Source organism: Orycteropus afer, unplaced genomic scaffold (assembly GCF_000298275.1).
Source record: "Orycteropus afer afer isolate SDZICR_OR568_19922 unplaced genomic scaffold, OryAfe1.0 scaffold00062, whole genome shotgun sequence".
NCBI classification, from domain to species: Eukaryota; Metazoa; Chordata; class Mammalia; order Tubulidentata; family Orycteropodidae; genus Orycteropus; species Orycteropus afer.
In genome coordinates, this window is record NW_006921649.1 from 12017600 (window position 1) to 12041711 (window position 24112).

The window sequence follows — 24112 nt, forward strand, 5'->3', positions numbered from 1 at the left end:
ATGATTCTGTGTAGTATGTTATGCCAATTGAGCTTGATATCCCCGGCGACTACGGTCCTAAGCCCACAGGTCCAACTACTTGCTCCCTCTGGGTAGCTGGCTGTGGTCAAGAAGTGACTGCAACCTTGTCCCTTAGCAGCTCTACTATATACAATTCTTACAGAACATACAAAGATACTTGTAGAAACACTGTCTTCCAACCCTGTACATGATCACAGGCACACTCTCCCCTATATAGACATACCTAACAGTTCAGCCTGTCCATCCATCTATCCAACCCTACATCAGTGTTTCCCATCACTGACAACACAGTACTGTATGTGCAAAAGGGTTCAACTTTGTTGTCTGTACCGCCTATGCACCTCTCTATGTCTTCCTCTTCCACGGTGCCACTGTGTTGATCGCTCACATTTGGTACACTGCCCTTCTCTTCATCCAAATCAATACTTGTCTCTACTTATCTAACAGTGTTCCATCCCCTCCCTTCCCACCCCTGGTAACCAACAAAGAAAATTTCCTTCCATATATAAACCTTTCATTGACTTTTTACAATAATGGACTAATACTGTATTTGTCCTTCTGTGACTGACTTGAGCTTGGCATAATATCCTCCAAGTTCATCCACGTTATGCAGTGTTTTGCCGATTCTACATTGTTCTTCTACATTATTCTACATTATTCTTCAGTATTCCATTGTGTGTATGTACCACAGTTTGGTTATCCATTCTTCTGTTGATGGGCACCTAGGTTCTTTTCATCTTTTGGCTATTATAAATAGTGCTGTGATGAACATGGGTATGCATGTATCTGTTCTTATCCTGGTTCTCACTTCTTTAGCATATGTACCTAGTAATGGAATGGCTGGATCAAATGGTATTTCCAATTCCAACTTTTTAAGGAATCACCAAACTGCTTTCCGCAGTGGTTGTATCATTTTACAGTCCCACCAGCAGTGTATAAGAGTCCCAATCTCTCTGCATCCTCATCAGCATTTGTTATTTTCTGTTTTGTTGAACTTTGCTACTAGCTGTTGCACTAACTTTTGAATCAACATCACTCACCCCCTACCACCACCACCAGGACCAAGATGTATGATTTGGGGCATCTCACTTAATTTCTCTTATCTTCCTCTTCCTTACATATGTAAGAAACATGACTAAGCGATGGCTAAGACCCCTTTTAACAATTAAGTACTATGATTCTAGAAAGAGGGGGCTCACATTTTGCTTTTCTAGAGATATTAATGGAAGAAATTAAGCAAGTCGTGCTACATTTCAACACAAAAAGAAGATTCAAAATTCTCTAAGCTCTCAAATACCCTTTCACACTCTCATTGTAGAAAGCAAATTTATAAGCTTTGAAAGGATTAGAAATCAGAAGTTTATCAGTTTGCAGCTCCAGGTTGCAGGTCTGAGACCTGAGTTCAAGTCCTGTTTGCTATGTTGTTGTTACGTGCCATCAAGTCAGACTAACTCGTAGTGACCCCTCCTCCTTGGGTTTCCAAGGCAGTATCACTACGGAAGTAGCTCGCCCAACCTTCCTTCCGAAGAGTGGCTGGTGGGTTTGAACCGCCAGCCTTCTGGTTAGCAGTCAACTGCCTTAGGTACTATGCTAGTAGTACTTAGAACATGCAGTCCAGCTGCACTGTACTGTGAACTGCAGAGAAGCTAACTGAAGAGCTACTCTTTGAAGAACCACCCTGTAGCTCTGATAAGGGGTAGGGCTAGTACCAGTGGCACTGGTTCATCCCTGGCTATTTCTAAGCTTACTTTAGCATGGCAGCTGTAACCTCTAGACTACAACGCTCTTATCAGAGGCAAATGTCCTGACAAGTATATTTCTCTTTAGGAATGAAATCTCTGTATCTAACCTAACCAGTTGCCATTGATTTGATCTCAATTCATGGTAACCCCATGTGTGTCAGAGTAGAACTATGCTCCACAGGGTTTTCAAAGGCTGATTTTTCAGAAATAGATCACCAAGCTTTTATTCTAATGTGCCTCTGGGTGGACTTGAACATCCAACATTTCAATTAGTAGTCATGCATGTATTAACCATCTGCACCACCCAGGGACTCCCTATCTAACCTAAACCCAAAATCACTGCCATCAAGTTGATTCTGACACATAGTAACTCTACAGAACAGAGTAGAACTGTCCTATAGGGTTTCCAGGGCTATAAATCTTTACAGAAGTAGACTGCTTCATCCTTCTCCCATGGAGCAACTGGTGGATTTGAACTGCCGGTCTTTTGGTTAGCAGTTGAATACCTTAGCCACTGCACCACCAGCACTCCTATCCCTAGCTAACCTAACCAACTTTAAATTTAAAAAGAGGACAGAGAAAGAAAGAAAAGGGGAGAAGGGGGAGAACAAAATTAATGAGCAATCAAAAATCAAAGGAAACTTAACCAAGGAACTAAGTATGTATGTGATTGTGCCTATGTATATGAGACAGACAGAAAACGGGAGAGGGTGGTGAGAGAGAGGACACAAAACAAACTTCAAGAAATGTAATAAAGGCGTGTTACTGGTTTCCCCAGTGCATTTTTGCCATTTCCTTAAGTGTCACTTCAGATATAACTGAACATCTTAAACTTTAGTATGCTTCTTGAGCATAAATACTGCAGGAAAAAGAGTCCCGTATTTTTAAAAAGTACCATACAATGGCAAAATGCAGGCTGTATACAGACTACATCAAAATCAAAAGCATTCAGTGATCAACACTATTAATCCCAGAAACTAGGTAGATGCTAAATTATTAATTCCTCAATTGACATATATTAAAATGTCATATGTGTACAAAGAGATGCTGCCTTGCACAGTACTCAGCCATTTATTTCACAAAATTATCTACTCAGCTCCACCTAAGCTCTTGAATTGGGCATTCTTCCACTGCTCAGCTTTTAGAAGACAAAAGTAATTACCTGGTAAAGCGGTAATAAAGTCCCGCTGCAACATGGGCTTCAGATAAGAGTTAATATGTCCATGCTGATAATGACACATTCGTGAAATAAGATGTTCCACAAATTCCACTTGATCTGATTCAGACCACTGGTCAAAATACTTAATACACAAGTCTTTTTCTTTTTGATAGTTTCCTTCTGATGGCCTCTTTCTGGAGACGATCACAGATGATGTTCCATTACTTATCTATTTAAAAAATAAAATAAAATAATAATTAGTTTGACAAGGGAAATAAATCCAATTAACATTTCATTAGAAACATTCTTCACCCTGTGTATTTAATCTTAAAATACCAGTTTCACCCTAAAATCAAATGTATTCCTTTATTAATTCATTCAGAATTAATTAAAATATATATATTCAGGCCCCATGTCCTCAAATTAGTCACTAAAGTAAATGCCGAAGTTAAATGGTGTCTTAAGTCATCCTTCTCCTATGCTTATTCCAGAACCATGTTATTATTAGACAGCTAATGCTGGAGATGACCAACTTAGAGGAACTACTGAACTTGGCAAAGTGACAACTGATTGACTCTTAATAGTTTGTTTTGTTTCTTCAAAATTGAGTGATAATGTTATATACAGTCCAAGTCAATGGTTCTCAAATTTGCACGCACACATCAGAATCACACAGAGGGTTTGCTCGGCCCCACCCCCAGAGGTTCTCATTCTATCCATCTGCATTTCTAACGACTTCCCAGATAATGTTGATGCTGCTAGTGCAGAGACTACGCTTTGAGGACCACTGATCTAATGGAAAAGACAGAAAGTATGTATGCTAAAACCTAGAGGTAATTCAATCTAAAAGCTTCATTTTACCTAACAGTTTCCATCTCCTTTATACAGTTTCCTAGTGTGACTAAACTGCTGGCAAAATTATGTCTCCCTTCTTTTAATCACCTGCTCAGAAAGTGACCCTAGGTCAACTATGAGTGCCTGAAAATTTCCCCATCTTGTATAGCTAGCTGGCTTGTACATAATCCACAGATTTCTACACTAACAACGCCTTTCTCACCAAATCTACCTACATAGCCTTGCATAAAATCAGTATATACACGCATACCTCAGTGATATTGCAGGTTCAGTTCCAGAACACACCAACAAAGCAAATATTGCAATAAAGCAAGTCTCACAAATGTTTTCATTTCCCAGTACATATAAAAGTTATCTTTACACAATACTGTAGTCAATTAAGCATGCAACAACATTATGAAAAAGTTTGAAATACTGTGTAAATTACCAAAATGTGACACAGAAACATGGAGTAGGCATACACTATTGGAAAAATGGTGCCATGAGACTTGCTTGAAGCAGTGTTGCCACAAATCTTTAATTTGTTTAAAAAAAAAAAAAAAAACACCAGTATCTGTAAAGCACAATGAAGTGAAATACAGTAAAACAAGGTATGCTTGTGTGTATGTGTGTGTCTGTGTGTATACATACACAATTTTTTTTTAATTCCATACACTGTGCCAGGACAATAGCATCAAAAATTAAGCTAGGACTATCACTAATGCCATGAGGCCAGTAACTTCCTTGTTCAAAAACAACACAACCTCAGTATTTGACAAGCCACCTGTCCATCACACTCCTCTGATAGTCCTTTTGGTATATAATATTATAAGGAAAAATATGTAAGAGAATTTTAAGAACGAAAGAATTCCATTATAAATATCTACTAATTCCATTAGGAGCCTATCACTGAAGTCTTACACAGAAAGAATCAAGAGCTTTTGTTATCAGAATGTCCCCTAACTTAAAGTAGACTGGACTCATCCCAGAAAGAAGACATTCTTTATAAATATCCAAATGAGTCTGCAGACTTCCTTGACAAAAACATAACAAATTTTCCATGTCTTAAAGCAAGTTCTTATGTCCACATTTAGAGATACAAAGCAGGAAAAGCATTTATTTATCTTTCACTCTAGCCTACCCATTATCTAGGCATGTTTATTCCCTTTCTATCTTAGGCCAAGGAGCTCTCGTGGTGTAGTGCCTAATCGGAAGGCTGGCAGTTCAAACCCACCAGCCACTTCTCAGAAGAAAGACTGGGCAATCTACTTCTGTAGTAATACCACCTCGGAAACCCAAGGAGGGGTCGCTATGAGTTGGATCCGACTCGACAGCAATGAGTTTGGTTTTTTTATCTTAAGCACTGCTGGTGCAGTGGTTAAATGCCTGGCTGTCAAGCCAAAAGGTCAGAGGTTCAAATCCACAGTGGAAGAAACATGTGGCCGTCTGCTTACACAAAGATTACCTCCTTCGAAACCCTACGGGACAGTTCTACTCTGTCCTATAAGGATACTATGAGTCGGAATCGGAATTGTCCCACCGGCAACTGGCTTTGGTTTATCTTGGATCAGGAAGAACACACTGACACCAGGTACCACCAGAGGGTAGTAATGAACAGAAATCATTCATTCATTAACATGTGTTAACAGACCCCAAAATTAAGAGAGTTCAATACAGTCAAAGCTCCAATTAAATGTTTTCCTACGGTAAATATCGGCAGGTCTAAAGTACATCTTTGCTGCTTAGGCACAAGGATTTTACCACAACATTTATAATAGAGAAAAATTAGAAATAATTCTACTCAATTATAGGCAACCAGTTAAAATAAACTATAGGCATACTCATTTGACTGTGCTTCACTTTATTCAGCTTTGCAGATACTGCGTTTTTTACAAATTGAAGGTTTGTGGCAACCCTGTGTCAAGCAACAAGTCTATTGGTGCCATTTTTTCAATAACATGTGCTCACTTCATGTCTATATGCCATATTTTGGTAATTTTCACAATATTTCTAACTTTTTCATTGTGTAAAGATAACTTTTACATGCACTGAGAAACCAAAACGTGTGTGACTCACTTTACTGAGATAGTCATTTTACTGTGGTGGTCTGGAACCGAACCCACAGTATCTCCAAGATATCCTTGTATATGAACACATCTACACACAATGCTGTAATGTAGCCATTAAAATCATATTTATAAAGCAAGCTTGTAATTACAAGAGTACATGTTTATCAATTAAAAGGAACAAGAGGCAAGATCCAGAATTTTATATGGTATTGTGATCACAATAATTTATGTAAAGGGGAACACACCAATAGAGTAAAGAATGTACATCAAAATTTTAAAAGTACATAATCTTGAGAAAGAAAGTTACATGTTTTGCTTCCCTCTTTCTTTCTATATTTTTAATGACAACTTGCTGAAATAATTACTCTAACAGTTTAAAAATACTCTAAAAAGAAAGCCAATAAAAATTATCAGATAATATTAACTTGTATTTGTATACTATTTTATAATTTACAAACCACATTCACACCTATTATCTCATTTGATAAGCAAAAGGTTATTATTTCATTTACAGAAGGGTTTCTAACCATCTAGCCTCCTAAGTGCATTTATTAACCAATAACTAACTAACTACATGCCTGGAAGACAGACAAAAGGAAAACTGAAAGCTAAAGGGGTAAGAACTACTGTGAATTGAATTATCAATAGTAAATAAAAAGAATTCTATTGCAAAAAAATAATAAACATGAATGAATAAAATTAATTCTAACCAAAATATTACCCCCCCCAAAAAAAGAGTATGTACTGTTTTACAGTACATTTTCAAAATTCTATTTCCAAACACCTACGTGGCTCAGAAAGAACTTCCTGGCATTGTTTTGCTTTGTTTCATTTCATCTTAAATTTGTTGGGGGCACTTTACTCTTGTTAAGTAACCTGCCTCTTTAGTTTCAAATGAACCAAAAAGTTTTTTTGTTTTGTTTTGTTTCTTTTTACATTAGCCTCTTCAGATTTAGAGTGCTTTACTTTTAATAATGTCTTCATGAAGGGAAAGACTATGTGCCATAGTAATTGATGAAAAACCCAAATTACGGAAATTTACATACCCACCCCACCCCCAAAAAATGAAGGGTAGCTGAGAAAAACTGACGAACTAAAATGGAGCCAGAAAAGAAGGAAATTGAGATTACAAATTAAAGGCAAACCAATAGTTAATGGAAGAGAAGGGTGAGGACTGGGGGGGGGGGGGGGGGGGGGGGCCCAAAAGCTGAAAAGTCATCAATTTCTCCACTGGTATAGCATAGTGCCTAAAGCCCTTGACTGCTAACCAGAAGGCTGGCGGTTGATTCAAACCCACCAGCCACTCCTCAGAAGGAAGGCTGGGCAATCTACTTCCGTAGTGATACTGCCTCTGAAACCCAAGGAGGGGTCACTATGAGTCCGGTCCGACTCGATGGCACATAACAACAACAACATGTGTGGTATGGAGCCATTCTGATGACAAAGGATGCCACCACTCTACCTTTGATTAGACCATGGCCACAAACAGAACATTTCAGGCCACAGCCACCTCAGAATCTTTGTGAAAACTCCAAAATGCTTTGTTCTTTACTGTTAGTAACACACCTCCCTAAGGAAAAGAAGATAAATTTGGGTGGATTCCAAAATGAGTAAAAGTGCCCAAAAGAAAACAAAAATGCTTGGCTCTTATTTTCTTTGAGGACATCAGCTGAGGAAGCACCATATCTACATTAACTCAATTGCTATCTTATCTTGCGCCGTCATTCCTACCTGCCAAAGAGTACTTTTCTTTGGGGACTCATCTTCATTCTGATCCTCCATAACAGAAGTGTTCTAAGGGGGGAAAAACAGGTTATTTGAATTATGCCAAGTTTCGCAAATCCTAAATAACTACACCAAGATATAACTTTGAAAGCCTGAGCTAGAATCTACCAACATGAACTCAAGAACTATTTGGCTTGTCACTAACACATGCCATTTTGTGTCAAAGATTCTGTGTTCATGTTTCATAAATCAATACAGTTAGTAAGTATAAAGTCTTTACTTATGAAGCTTGGGCATAAATTGTGGGAGTGGGGTTGAAGCTCTATCTCAATCATCACTGTTATTCCTTAACTGGTGGCAAAAAGGCCCAGAGACCCTCTTAAATTCCTGGTGATTGCACAGAATGTTTACTAGAGTGTCTGCTATTAAGTAATCCACCCCAACCAACAGCAGTTAGACTGAGAAATGCTTGGAAGTCCCCTGCCTTTTTCCCCCCTTGATAGCCTTGTTTTTCTGTTACGGCTTTGCAGTCTCCTCAAGCAAGCATGGTGGGTGTCCTTTTCCCCTTAATGGAAGGATGCTGTTAACCAACAGTAATCTGGCCATGATGTAATTAAGTGCATTAGCTTTTCATTTTGTGTTTATTGCAAAAAGAGGCATCGTGTAACTATTCTTTCTGGTGACCTACATGCTCAAAAAATGTCCATTAACTGGAGATTATACATGATTAGATTTTCCCCTTTGAAGCTCCTATTGAGTCGATTTTGATTCATAGTGACCCTATAACACAGAGTAGAGCTGCCCTATAGGGTTTCAAGGCTGCAAATCTTTACATAAAAGATTGCCACATCTTTCTCCAACAGAGTGGCTGGGGGTTAGAACTGCTAACCTTTAGGGTAGCAGCCAAGCACTTTAACCACTGTGCCAGGGCTCCTACCTCGTAACTAAATAGAAACTTAATGAGAATGGGAGAATAGTGCTCTGATAGGAATAACAACTTGTTTATGAATAGCAGTCTCTCCAAGACCCCTTCTAGCCTAATTCTAAGATTGGGGTACAAAATTTAAACTATAATACTTGTCCCATAGCATTATTCAATAGGATCCTATAGATTTGTTTAAATTATCACCATTTATAAAATCCTGCATATTGCCCTTAGGGAATAAGCCCATCTCTCAAGGAAAAAAAAAAAAAAAATTTCTTTATGTTCTTCAAGTTCTAAAATGTTTGGACCCATACAGTATTTCCAAACAATCCGTTTGAAAATATCCAATGCAGGTAATGGCAGGAGAGTCATCACTGAACACTAGTAACTCTACAGGTCATACATATAGCTAGGCTCTGATAAAGAATGTAATAAAATGTAGTAGGAAAGCTGAAGGGTTTGGATTCAAGAGCAGAGTATGTATAAACCTTGATCTGGTCACTCAATGTGTGTATATGACCTTTAGTAAGTCATTTTACTCAGAGGATATATATAAACTGCATAGCTTTGCTGTGGGTATTCAGACTGCCAGCAGGTATTCAAAAAATATTAGTTTACTCCCTGCTTTGAGGATGCTCCCTTCCCCCAAGAGTTATCTTCTCCCACTTTTCTAACCTCAGACACTTTGACCAAATGGCTCCAGATGGCTGGCAACAGAGAAAACCAATGGGCTTCCTCAGTAAAATCTTATAATCCCATGGCTCCAACGTCTGCAATGAGGAGAGAGCAGGTGTCTGTATGTGAAAGCCAACCAAGAGCTAGAGGAAGGCAGAATGTACACAGGAGATAAACTGTACTTTATAAGCCAGATCACCTAAATTCCATGTTGCTCGATACTCATTTGTCTTTGCTATTCCCAAGTTCTTTAGTAAAATATTATTTAAACATTTCTGCTGAGATTTTGCTAAAGCTAAAAAGGAAATTTAGCAGAGAGAAAGCTGAAAGAAGCCAATGTCCAAATCAGGACTACAGTAGTGACAACAAAAAATAATCCAGCCTGGTAAGAAGGGGATGGAAAAGAAGAAAACAAAAATATTCTTTTCTAAAGTCTCTCTGTGCCATTTTCCTTTTACTTCTAACTTGAGGGACCGCTGGTAGCATAGTGCCTAAGGCATTTGACTGCTAACCAGAAAGCTGGCAGTTCAAACCCACCAGTCACTCCTCAAAAGGAAGGCTGGGCAATCTACTTCCGTAGTGATACTGCCTCATAAACCCAAGGAGCGGTCGCTAAGAGTCAGATCTGACTCCACAGCAGTGAGTTTGGTTTTGTTTTTTGGTTTGAGGGTCCTCAAGATTAATAAAGCTGGTAGTGTTCCTTAGGGGGATGAACAAAGTGGGAACAATGACTCAGGACACCATCTCCTGGGTTTGACTGTTACAAAACCATCCTTGCAACAACACAAGGTCTTGGGTTCTAAGAGGGTGGAAGGGAAAGAAGAACTGCTGACAACATGAACATGTAAAGAAAGGGGGAGATTAAGTAGAAGAAAAGACAAGAAGTCAGTCCCTACCCCCAAATCTCCAGACACCCCAGGATATGTATGAGAGATCTGTATATGTTTTAAACTAAAAACTTTTGAAAAATATGAGCCTGAAACCTCCAAAACTATTCTTAACACTTTCCTCACGCAAGAAAGAAGTCAGAAAATCACAAGTAGATTGATCACACAAGAACCAACAGTCTTTACAATGAGAACATTTAATTCTTCGTTTCATTCATTCAAAAGAGCAGAAATGGTGTTTACTATACATGACTGAAAAGGAAATGCATAACACCTCTGATTAAAAAAAAAAAAAAAAGCTATTATTCCCTTAAGACTTGGTGAAAGTAGATAAAAGATATACAATTCAATAAAAGTGTATTTAATGAAACTCTGAGAGGCTGATAACTCCCCCATCATAGGTATTTTTTGTTTAACTTCTCTTATAAAGACTTCCGAAGAAGCAGGGACGGGGGCAGGGGGGATGTCAAAGAAAAATCTTTGCTATTAAATTATGTATCATTTCCAAAGAGTATTCCAGGTGATACTAATCTGAAAAGATGCTAATCAAGTTTGTGGAATGCTACACACTCTAGATTTTTCTATGTTTGTCTTTGTGTCAGTGTCTCTGTGTGTTTTTGTCTCTCAGAGGCTACATTACACTGCATTAAGATACTAATGGTTCTGCAATGTCCTACGATTTTAAAAAACCAGACTTGTTTAGTTTAATTCAACTCTGCCAAGCTTGCTGGACACTAATCCCCCACCTTTTATAATGTATTTATAACGCCATTGAGGCAGCCCCAACTCATGGAGCTCCCATGTGCAACAACATGGTCCTGAGCTATCTTCACAACAATTGGTATGCTAGAGTCCACTGTGGCTACTACGTAGTCTAAGCATCTTCCAATCTAGGAGGGCTGCTCATTTTCTAGCACTATACTGGAAAATATTCTGTTGTGATCCATAGTGTTCTCACTGGGTGCTCTGGTAGCATAGTGCCTAAGGCACTTGACTGCTAACCAGAAGGCTAGTGGTTCAGACCCACCAGCCACTCCTTGGAAGGAAGGATGGGCAATCTACTTCCGTAGTGGTACTGCCTCGGAAACCCAAAGAGGGGTCTCTATGAGTCAAGTTTGACTTGATGGCCCATAACGAAAACAATTTTTGGAAGCAGATTGCCTAGGCCTTTCTTCCTAGTGTATCTTAGTCTGCAATCTCTGCTGAAACTTGTCCACCATGAGTGAACCTGCTGGTTGGTATTTGAAATATGGGTAGCACAGCTTCCAAGAACATAACAACACACAAATCACCACAGTACAACAAATAGACAGGTAATGGCTATTAACGATAAGTCAGCACATACTGGCAAATACTAGAATAAGCCAATGTTGTTGTTAGGTGCTGTCGAATCAGTTCTGACTCACAGTGAACCTATGCACAACAAAATGAAACAATGTGTAGTCCTGCACCATCCTCACAATCATTGCTGTGTTTGAGCCCACTGCTGCAGCCACTGTCAATCTATCTTTTGAGGGCTTTTGTTTTTGCTGACCCTCTACTTCATCAAGCATGATGTCCTTCTCCAGAGGCTGGTCCGTCCTGGATATATCCATAGTACATGAGATGAAGTGTCAGCATCCTTGCTTTTAAGGAGCATTCTGGCTGTACTTGTTCTAAGACAGATTTGTTTATTCTTCTCTCAGACCATGGTATAATCAATATTCGTCACCAAAACCCTAATTCAAAGGCATCAGTGCTTCAGTCTTCCTCATTCATTGTCCAGATTTCACATGCATATGAGGTAAATGAAAATACCATAGCTTGGGTTAGAAGCCTTTAGTCCTCAAAGTGACATCTTTGGACTTAAAGAGGTCTTTTGCAGCAGATTTGCCCAATGCATTATATCTTCTGATTTCTTGACTACTGCTTCCGTGGGTGTTGACAGTGGATCCAAATAAAATGAAATCCTTGACAACTTCAACACAGGAGTAAAACAATATCCAAAATACCAAACCCACTGCCATCAAGTCAATTATGACATATAGCAATCATACAGGACAAACTAGAATTGCCCCCATAGAGTTTCCAAGGCTAAAAATCTTTACAGAAGCAGATTGTCTCCTCTTTCTCCCACAGAGTGGCTGGTGGATTCAGACCACTGACCTTTTGATTAGCAGCCAAATGCCTTAAGAACTGCCCCACTGGAGTCCTTAAGAGTAGGACAATAGCATGGCATAATTTCTTCTTCCTCTCACTTCAACAGACACATACTTTTGGGAGACAAACCTTCCCCTTTGGGAAGTATATATCTATCCTTTTCCCTATCATATTTATCAGCTCTTCCCTACCATATTCATGTAACAATATGGGGTTATGAGATTGAAGATAATGGTAAAATCAGAAAATTCTCTTAAGGAGTGATATACTTTTATAAGAAAAAAAATAATTTTTACTTTAAATCCTTAAAGACAATAGACAAAAGGTCACAGCTCAAGGGTGAGGTAAGAAGGTAAAACAAAAAAGGTCCTCCCAGGGAAAAGAATGGTGGTTTCCCACATTCAAACTCTCAGGTAAAACCATGAGGTAAGCCAATTAGAGCTGAAATCCTCTTTAAGCCTCCAATACTTCGGGAAAGGGGAGTTCTCTGAAATATCAAATTGGCTTATTCACTTCCGACCCTTCTCATCATCTCTTTCCTTCTAAACCAACCAAGAAACATCACACTTATACAAATGAAAATGCAGGTTCTCCCACTGTGATACTACTACCAATGAAAAACACAATCTAGGAAGAAGCTACTAGACCCGAGAACAAGTCAACCTTGGTACTACTGACATCCTGAGCTGGAAGTCATCATGTGCACTGTTATGATTTAGCAGCGCCACTTGAACTAACACCCAACACCCCACCCGACAACCAAAAATGTCTCCAGATTGATAGATGTCCTGGGTACTGGCGATGGTAGGGACAAAACTGCTCCTTCCCCTTGAGAACCACTGCTCTAGGAAGGTGAGTTTCTAAATTGGACTTTTCTGGAAGATACACACTCATCATAGCCATCTCAAGCCTAGCCTTTCCTTGCCACCTAGGATAGTATGCTGTTGTTGCTGTTGCTGCTGTTATGTGTCATCGAGTGGTCTCCAACTTATAGCGACCTTATGTACAACAGAACAAAATACTGTCCCACTGCCTCATCCTGTGCCAGCCTCACGATCCCTATATCTGAGCCCACTACTGCTGTCACTGTGTCAATCCATCTTGTTGAGGGACTTCCCCTCTTCTGTTGACCCTCTACTTTACCAAGCATGACATTCTTCTCCAGAGAATGGTCCCTTCTGATTACATGACCAAAGTAGGTGCGATGAAGTCTGGACATTCTTGCTTCCAAGGAGCTTTCTGGCTGTAGTTCTTCCAGGACAGATCTGTTCATTCTTTTGGCAGTCCACGGTACTTTCAGCATTCTTTGCCAACACCACAACTCAAAAGCATCAACTCTTCTTTGGTCTTCCTTATTTGTTCTCCAGCTCTCACATGCACATGAGGTGAATGAAAATACCAGGGCTTGAGTTAGGCGCAGGTTAGTCTTCAAGGAGATATCTTTGCTCTTCAGCACTTGAAAGAGGTCTGCAACAGATTTGCCCAATGCAAGACGTCTTGCCGGCTGCTTCCATTGGTGTTGATTGCAGAATTAAGTAACATGAAGTTTTTGACAACTTCAATCTTTTCTCCATCTATTGTGATACTGCTTATTGGTCCAGTTGTGAGGATTTTTGTTTTCTTTGTATTGTGGTGTAATCCATACTGCAGACTGTATTCTTCAATCTTCATCAGTAAGTGCTTCAAGTCATCCTCACTTTCAGCAAACAAAGTTGTGTCATCTGCAAAACACAGGTTGTTAATGAGTCTTCCTCCAATCCTGATGCCACATTCTTCTTCATATAGTCCAGCTTCTCAGATCATTTGCTCAGCATACTGACTAAGTATGGTGAAAGGATACAACCCTGACACACTACCTTCTTGATTTTAAATCATGCAGTATCTATCTCCTTGTTCTGTTCAAACAACAGCCTCCTGGTCTATGTACAGGTTCCTCATGAGTACAATAAAGTGTCCTGGAATTCCCATTCTTCTCAATATTATCCACAATTTGTTATGATCCACACAATCAAATGCTTTTACAGAGTCAATAAAACACAAGTAAACATCTTTCTGGTATTCTTTGCTTTGAGCCAAGATCCAGCTGACAGTAGCAATGATATCCCTTATTCCACGTCCCCTTCTAAATCCAGCTTGCATTTCTAGAAGTTATCTATCAATATACTGCAATAACCATTTTTGAATTATCTCCAGGAAGATTTTACTTGCATGTGATATCAATGATATTGTTCAATAATTTCCACATCCTGTGGGATCACCTTTCTTTGGAATACATACAAATATGAATCCCTTCCAGTTGGCCAGGTAGCTGTCTTCCAAATCTCTTGGCATAGCCGAGTGAGGACCTCCAGCGTGGCATCTGATTGTTGAAACATCTCAATGGGTATTCCGTCAATTCCCAGAGCCTTGTTTTTTGCCAATTCCTTCAGTTCATTCCTTTATTATCAGTGGTTCTTGATCATATGCCACCTCCTGAAATGGAAGACCATTTACCAATTCTTTTTGGTATAGTGACTCTGTGTATTCCATCCATCTTCTTTTGATGTTTCCCGAATCGTTCAACATATTACTCACGGAATCTTTCAATACTGCAATTTGAGGCTTGAATTTTTTCCTCGGTTCTTTCAGCTTGAAAAATGTCGAATGTGTTCTTCTCTGTTGGTTTTCTAACTCCAGGTCTTTGCACATTTCATTATAATAATTGATTTTGTCTTCTCGTTCAGCTCTTTTATCCTGTCAATTCTTCTATCCACTTTAGCTACTCTCCACACTCAAGGGCAAGTTTCAGAGTCTATTCTGATGTCCATTTTCGTCTTTTCTTTCTTTTTAATGACCTTTTGCTTTCTTCATGGATGATGTTCTTGATGTCATCCCTCAATTCCTCTGGTTTTCGGTCACTGGTGCTCAATGCATCAAATCTATTCTTTAGCTGGTCTCTAAATTCAGGAAGGATATAATCAAGGTCACATTTTGGCTCTTGTGGACTTCTTTCAATTGTCTTCAGCTTCAACTTGAAGTTGCATATGAGCAGTTGATGGTCAATTCCACAGTCAGCTCTGGCCTTGTTTTGGTTAAACATATTGAGCTGCTCCATTGCCTCTTGCCACAGATGTAGACATTCTGATTCCTGTGTACTTCATCTGGCGAAGTCCATGTGTATAGTCCCTGTTTATGTTGTTGAAAAAAGGTATTTGCAATGAGTAAGTCATTAGTCTTGCAAAATTCTATCATGCAATCTCTGATGACATTTCTATCACCAAAGCCATATTTTCCAATTACCAGTGACTCTTCTTTGTTTCCAACTTTCACATTCCAATCACCAGTGATAATCAATGCACTTTGACTGCAATTTCAGACTGCAGAAGTTGGTAAAAATCTTCCATTTCCTCATCTTTGGCTTTGGTACTTGGTGCATAAATTTGAATAGTAGTATTAACTGGTCTTCCTCATAGGCGTATGGATATTATCCTATCACTGACAACATTGTACTTCAGATTAGATCTTGATGCATTCTTTGTGATGATGAATGTCATGCCGTTCTTCTTCAATTTGTCATTCCCAATGTATTAGACCATATGATTTTCTGATTCATAATGGCCAAAAGCAGTCCATTTCCACTCACTAATGCCTAGGATATCAATCTTTATACGTCCCATTTCATTTTTGACAACTTCCAATTTTCTTAAATTCACACTTTGTATATTCCATGTTCCAATTATTAATGCATGTTGCAGCTGTTTTTTCTCATTTTGAAATGTGCCACACATCAGCAAATGGGAAACCCAAAAGCTTTACTCCATCCACATTATTAAGGTTGGCTCTATTCTGATGAGGCAGCTCTTCTCCAGTTGTATTTTGAGTGCCTTCCAACCTGAGCAGTCCATCTTCTGGCACTGTATTGCATAATGTTTCAGGACTATTCATAAAGTTTTCCAGTAATATATCACACTGTGTTTCAGTGCTATTCATAAGGTTTTCACTGGCCAATTTTTTGAGAAGTGGATGGCCTCTTCCTTCTTCCGAGTCTGTCTTAGTCTGGAAGCTCCACTGAAACCTGTCTACCATGAGTAAACCTGCTGGTATTCAAAACACCACTGGCATAGCCTCCAGCCTCACAGAAACAGTCAAGCCACCACAGTACAACAAACTGACATATAAGTTTGTCTCCCCTAGCTGTTCTAAACTGCTCTGCTCATTTCCTGCTCTCCTCCACTCTGCTTGCTTATTCAGCTTGCCCCCAGGGTAAACACCTACCTTCTGTTGGTCCCAGGGCAGCTTACTGTAATAGTATGTGATCCTCAAATACAGCCTGATCTCACCATGGCCAAGTAATTCATGGAGTATGCACCAGATATCTAAATTCTGAGGCAAATCCTACATGCTATTAAATTCATATTTGGCAAACTTTGGTATCAGGGATTTTTAACAGAGGTGTATGGGACTGGGGTGGGAGCTCTGGTGGCATAGTGCCTAAGGCACTTGACTGCTAACCAGAAGGCTGGTGGCTCAAACCCACCAGCCACTCCTGGGAAGGAAGACTGGGCAATCTACTTCTGTAGAGATACTGCTTCGGAAAACCAAGAAAGAGTTGCTATGAGTCAGAAGCAACTTGATGGCAGTGAATCTGGTTTTGGTTTGCTGGGACTAGGATAAGGATGAGAGATAAAAATATGAAACAATATACAAAAGTTAATGTATATGCAATTCTCCAGAGAGGATCTACAGCTTTCATTAGAGTCTCAGAGGTGTCCCAAATGTAATAAAATAGCAAAGCGTGTCTTTGACAAAATAGCTGACCACAGAGCCTTAGGCATTTGTGTTTTGTTTCGTTTTGTTAAAGTTCCCCAGGTAACTATGCCTCTTCTTTTTTTAGAAAAGAATAGAAAAATCACTGCTATGGGGAAATTAGGAGCTCTGGTAGATTAGTGCCTAAGGCACTTGACTGCTAACCAGAAGGCTGGCAGTTCAAACCCACCAGCCACTCCTTGGAAGGAAGGTTGGGCAATCTACTTCCATAGTGATACTGCCTCAGAAACCCAAAGAGGGGTCGTTATGAGTCAGGTCCAACTCTACGGCACATAACAACAACAACAACATGGGGAAGTTACGTGGTTCACGGAGTAGGTCCAACCTAAGAAAGAAACTGTACTAATACCATCATGAGAGACTCTATCTCAATACGCAGTATTTTACAACTACCAAATACTACTAGAATCTAATGCCTATTCCTAGGTATCTTCTTCAAAATACATTTATGAAACAATCAATTATATCAAAAACATGACCAACTGTATATTTTATCTAATATTTCCACAGAGGAATAAAAATCACCATTGCTATTTAATGACTGACTACAATATGCCAAGCATTGTGTTAGAAACTATATAAATGATCTTAAAGCTTTATGATAACCCTGCAAGCTGGTACACATTATCCCCATTTTACAGATAAGAATCCTTAGCTTAAAAATACTTCACAACCTCCTTGTGGCTATGCAGAAGTAAATACCAGGATTTCGACCTGCAGAAGTAAATACCAGGATTTCGAGCTAGACTCTTTCTACCTACACTGCCCTCTTCAATTATATAGCATGTATAGCTTTTTGCAGCTGATGAAGATCCTGATCGTTTTAAAGACATTTTTTCAACCACTGCAAAAGAGGACACAGGTACAGGCAATTTCTATGTCTTCGTAAACACCATTCTGAGCATCATAGTATAACTTTCCAACCTCAGGACAATTGGTGGGTTCGTTAGTTCAATTAGTCAGGTTTCCATTACTCTCAAAGTCAAGATTTGGAAATTTTATACTACTTATCACAAATGTGTCTAATGAAAGAGGACAGGAAAAATAAATCAAATTCAACACTGCTGTTAAAAGCAGTACCTGAAAATACACATAGTGTATTGTAGCCTTTGAGTATGATAAATAGATATGCAAAATAACCTTCCTTTTTATCTGTGCATTTTAAATAACACTGGTGCCCAGGGCCAGAAATGGCAAAAATTCCTCACCTTAATAAACAAATTTATCATAGGTTACCCTAGATGTAACATACATTTCTTAAAGCAAAACAAGATCTTGAAACTTTACCCTATCCATTCAAAAAAAGAAAATCTCACAATATTATATGAGTTGAAAATCTGTGAAGAGAAAGAGAAGCAAGCTAGTATTTTGATCAGCTGTGTGTAGTAGTATTACATCTGCTATAACATTACTCCTGGTATGGAATCTCAGCTACCACCTAGAATTAATTTGTTTTTCCCCCCCTAATATTTCACTAATCCTAGAATCTCTCACATTCTACCTTCTCACTGTCATGTCAATCAATGGAAGGGGCAGGTTGGTTCCAATGTCCTACTCTCCATTTTCTTTTAGTGTGTATATAGGCACAGCACCTCTGAGCAGTGATACATTTTTGCCAGTAGGTGCCACTATCTAACAGAATACATTTTACTTGGAAAATTCCCTTTAAGAGTTATATAAGAGGAATAAATTCCCTACTTTAAAAATGCTACAAATTTTGGATTTTTAGTTTTATGATGAAAAGTACTTACATAAGATTTTCATTTAAAAAAGTACCTTTATTTGTGAGAAGAAGCAAAGAGAACCTACAAAAGATCTGAAAAATATGGCATTCTACCATTTTCTGTTATGTTTTAAGATTGGTGTAGTTAACATTCATGATGACAGAAACATAATGCAAAATGCTATAAAGCAAACTTTACTGAAGCTCTGTGGTAGGCAACTTTCATACACTGTCTTTTAATCATTAGAAAAAATATCAAGTAATCCCAGGTTTACAGAAAATAATGAGAATAAGAGAAGTTGAGTAATTGGTTAAGTGTCATACAGCTAGGAAAACAGAGATGTAAATCTTGGATCCAGGTCATTCTACTCAGAAGTCATATACCTCCTATACAGAAAAACATACCTTGGATATTTTCCAACTGCTGGTTGTGACCCATGAAATCAATTTAATGGGTTGCAAATAGCATTTTTAAATAAAATAAAATTGAATCTGGGAATTCCCTTGCCCACAGTAAGCACAGTAACCTCACATACACCCACACAGACACAAGACTAAAAGGCAGGAAAAAAAAATCCCAAAAAAAGAAAGCAATTCAAGTCAAACAAGTAAACAGATTTTAAATTTTCTGAAAAGCAAAATTTATATAAAGACTACATGCTTTTATGTACTAAATAAAGTTTTATAAAGTACCCCAAAGAAGAGTTATAAATACTTAATTTTTAAGCCAGCTTTTCATCTTTGATAGCTCAAGTAACAAATAAAAACAAGCTTGATCTATTAAATCTATCTACAATGCTCCATCCTACGAATGAAGACTATATATTATTTACAATTTTCCATGGAACACTTTGAAAAAAATTGATATAGCATCTTAGCCCACAAAAGAAATCTCAAATACAGAAGAAATTATTATATGTTTAATATCAAGCCAAGCAGAAAAGTCTAAATCTACTCTGCCAATCACTATTTGGTATAAATTATAAAGATAACTACATAGAACAATGACTCCGCTAATAAGCAAAGCACCTTTTGGTTGTTATTGTTAATTCTACCTAGGTTCCTAATCCATAATCTAGGACAACACATCAATTATATTAGCACCAAAAATCATGAAATGCTTAGGTATAAATCTAACAAGGAGTCCTTGAATAGCACGCGAAAGGGCTCATCTAATAGCCAACAGGTTGGTGGTTCGAACCCACCCAGAGGCAGCTCAGAAGACAAGCATGGCATCTACTTCTGAAAGGTCACAGCCTTAACAACCATATAGAACAGTCCTACTCTGCACACATGGGGTCCACGTGAGTTGGAACTGACTCAATGGCAACTAACAACAAAAAATCTAATAAAACATGTACAAAATCTCTATGAGGAAAACTACAAAACTGGGATGAAAGAAGTCAAAGACAAATCAAAATAATTGGAAAGAGATGCTATGTTTATGGACATAATGACTCATTAATACTAAAATGCTGATTCTTCCTAATTTGATCTATAGATTCAGTGCAATCTCAATCAAACTCCAGCAAGTTATTTTTTGAACGTCATCATTACATGACAAGATTATACCAAAGAATCTAGAAGTTGCTTCAAAAACAACTTTTTTAAAAAGAGGAGTATGTCCCTTTTATTAGATATTAAAGCTTATTCTTAAAGCTACAATAATTAAAGTAATGTGGCCCGGGTAAAGTAAGAAAGATTAATGAAACAGAGTAGGAAGTCCAGAAACAGATTCATTTACATTTATGAATTTCTATATGATAAAATCAGAACTTCAAACTGGTGTAAAAGGGATAAATAATTCAACAATTACTATTAAAAATAAAAGTGCTATGTCATACCATATACTAAAATATACTGTGAATAAAAATAATCAAATGTGAAAAACAAAATCATAAAACTACAAAAAGAAAATACAGAAGAACATTTAAAAATTCAGGAAATATTAAGAAAGCTGTCTAAGGATGACATCAACCACAAAAAAGATTAATATTTGGCTAAATTTTTAAAAATTCAACTCCTAAATATTCAAAAACAGTAAAAATTTAAAGGCAAATAAATTGGGGAGAAATATTGCAACATATGATACACCATATAAAGCTATTTTGTAAATTAACTCCATAACAAAACTTAGTATTATCTTGATAGAAAAATAAAGGGGAGGTAAAGGTATTTCAAAAAAGAAATATATATGGTGGCCAAAAACAGGCAGTGTATCAACAAAAAAGGTATAATCCTTCCCCTAACAAATTAGCAACTTTTATTTTTATACAACCACCACCTGCCTGTCAGCGTGTGGTGGCTTCCATGTTACCCAGAGGCTGGCGACTATGCCACAAGTATTTCAAATACCAGCAGGATCATCCATGGTGGACACGTTTCAGTGGAGCTTCAGATTAATACAGACTGGGAAGAAGAAAGGAACCATCCACTTCTGAAATACTTGGCCAGTGAAAACCTTATAAATAACAGTGAAACACTATCTGATATATCACTGGAAAGCTTTATGAATGTCCCTGAAACATTGTCTGATAGAGTGCCAGAAGATGAGCCCCTCAGGTCAGAAGACACTAAAGTGCAATGGGGGAAGAGCTGCCTCCTCAAAGAGGAGTCGATCTTACCGACAAGGATGGAGTAAAGCTTTTGGGACCTTCATTTGTTGATGGAACGTGATTTAAAATGGAAAGAAACGGCTGCAAACATTCATTAGTAATTGGAACATGGAATACATGGATTATAAATCAGGAAAATTGGAAGCTGTCAAAAATGAAACGGAGCACATAAAGATCAAAATCCTAGACATTAGTGTGCTGAAATGGACTGATACTGTCCCTCTGAATCAGATAATCATATGGTATACTATGCCAGGACATTCATCATCAAAAGGATGTTTCAAGATCTATCCTTAATTACAATGCTGTAAGTGATAGGATACTATCCATAGTCTATAAGGAAGACCAGTTAATACTTAAAAAAAACACCTCACTGCCATTGAGTTGATTCGACTCATAGTGACCCCTCCTTGGGTTTCCAAGACGGTATCTGTATGGAAGTAGATTGCCCAATCTTCCTTTTAGGACTAGCTGGTAGGTTTGAAGCACCAGCCTTCTGGTTAGCAGTCAGATACCTTAGGTACTATGCCACCAGAGCTCCCAGTTAATATTACTATTATCCAAATTTACACACAAACCACTAAAGCCAAAGATGAAGAAATTACATATTTTTACCAACTTCTGTAGGCAGAAACCAACAAAACATGCAGTCAAGATGTATTGATAATTATTGGTGACTGGAATGCAAAAGTTGGAAAACAAGAAGAATCATCAGGCAGCTAGAAAACATGACCTTGGTGACAGAAATGACACTGAAGAGCTCATGATATAATTTTACAAGACTAATGACTAACTGATTGCAAATACCTTTTCTCAACAACATTGTTCTTGTTGCTGTTATGTGCCATCGAGTCGGACCCGACTCATAGCGACCCCTCCTTGGGTTTCTGAGGCAGTATCACTATGGAAATAGATTGCCCCATCTTCCTTCTGAGGAGTGGCCAGTGGGTTTGAACCGCCAGCCTTCTGGTTAGCAGTCAAGTGCCTTAGCCACTATGCTACCAGAGCTCCCATCAATATTAATGGTGGCTATACATGTGGACTTCACCAGATGGTATATAAAAAAAATCAGAATGACCACATCTGTGGAGACAGGTGATGGAGAAGCTCAATATCATCAGTCAAAACAAGGACAGGACCAGCCTGTGGAAAAGGCCATCAACTGCTCATATGGAAATTCATATTGAAGCTGAAGAAAATTAAAGCAAGTCCACAGGAGCCAAACTACAACCTTAATTATACCCCACCAGAACTCAGAAACCATCTGAAGAACAGATTTGATGCACTGAACATCAAAGACTGAAGACTAGAAAATTAGTGGGTTGACATCAGGTACATCATACATGAAGAAAGGAAAAAGTCATTAAAGAGATAGGAAAGGAAGAAAAGACCAAAATGGATGTCAGAAGAGGCTCTGAAACTTGCTTTTGAATGTACTGTAGCTAAAGCAAATGGAAGAAATGACAAGATAAAAGAGTTGAACAGAAGATTTCAAAGGGCAGCTCTAGAAGACAAAGTAAGGTATTATACTGCAATGCACAACAACCCAGAGTTAGAAAACCAAAAGAGAAAGATACATTCAACATTTCTTAAGCTGAAAGAACTGAAGAAAACTTAAAGTCTCAAGTTGCAATACTGAAAGATTACACAAGCAAAATATTGAATGATGCAGGAAGCATCAAAAGAACATGGAAGGAATACAAAGAGTCACTGTATGAAAAAGAATCGATGTCCAACTATTTCCGAAGGCAGCAAATGATCAAAACCCTACAGTACTGAAGGAAGAAGTCAAAGCTGCACTGAAGGAATTAATGAAAAACAAGGCTCCAGGAATTAATGGAAGACCCATTGAGATGTTTCAACAAATGGATACAGTGCTGAAGGCACTTACTTGTTTATAACAAGAAATCTGGTAGATAGTTACCTGTCCAAGGGACTAGAAGAGATTGGAATGTGTGTCCATTCCAAAGAAAGGTGATCCAACAGAATGAGAAAATTATCGAACAATCTCATTAATAACACACACAAGAAAATCTTGCTGAAGATATTCAAAACCAGTTGGAGGAGCATATTGACAGGGAACTTCCAGAAATGTAAGCTGGATTCAGAAGAGGACATGGAAAGAGACATCACTGCTGATGTCACATAGAGCCTGGCTGAAAGCAAAGAATGCCAGACAGATGTCTACCTGTGTTTCATTGATTATATGAAGGCATTCAACTATGCGGATTATAAGAAATTATGGATAACATAGTGAAGAACAGGAATTCCAAAACACTTAAGTATGCTCATGAAGAATGTGTACATAGACCAAGAGGATGTCATGTGAACAGAACAAGGGGATACTGCATGGCTTAAAATCAGGAAGGATGTACATCAGGGCTGTATCCTGTCACCATTCTTATTGAATCTGTATGCTGATCAAATAATCCAAGAACCTGGACTACATGAAAAAGAATGCCACATCCAGTATGAAAAAAGACTCTTTAACGTGAGATATGCAGATGATTCAACCTAGCCTACAGAAAGTGAAAATGACTCGAAGCACGTACTGATGAAGATCAAAGACTACAGTTTTAGTATAGATTATACTTCAATACAAAGAAAATCAAAGTCGTCACAAGTGGACCAATAAACAACATCATTATAAACAGAGAAAAGATTGAAGTTATCAAGAATTTCATTTTCCTTGGATCCGTAGTCAACATCCATGCAAGCAGCAGTCAGGAAATCAGAAGTTGTATTTGCACTGGGAAAACCTGCTGCAAAAGACCTATTTAAAAAAGAGTTCC

The 24112-nt window shown here is 38.2% G+C and overlaps 1 protein-coding gene across 1 annotated transcript in view; it reads right to left on the minus strand.

Moving 5' to 3' along the window:
• The window catches only part of FBXW11 (F-box and WD repeat domain containing 11), a 254405-nt gene that overhangs the window by 54064 nt on the left and 176229 nt on the right, over nt 1–24112 (minus strand). Inside the window, exon 3 of the mRNA XM_007939767.2 lies at nt 2926–3151. Within this exon, the coding sequence (XP_007937958.1) occupies nt 2926–3151 (226 nt within the window). The remainder of the gene's footprint in view (nt 1–2925; nt 3152–24112) is intronic.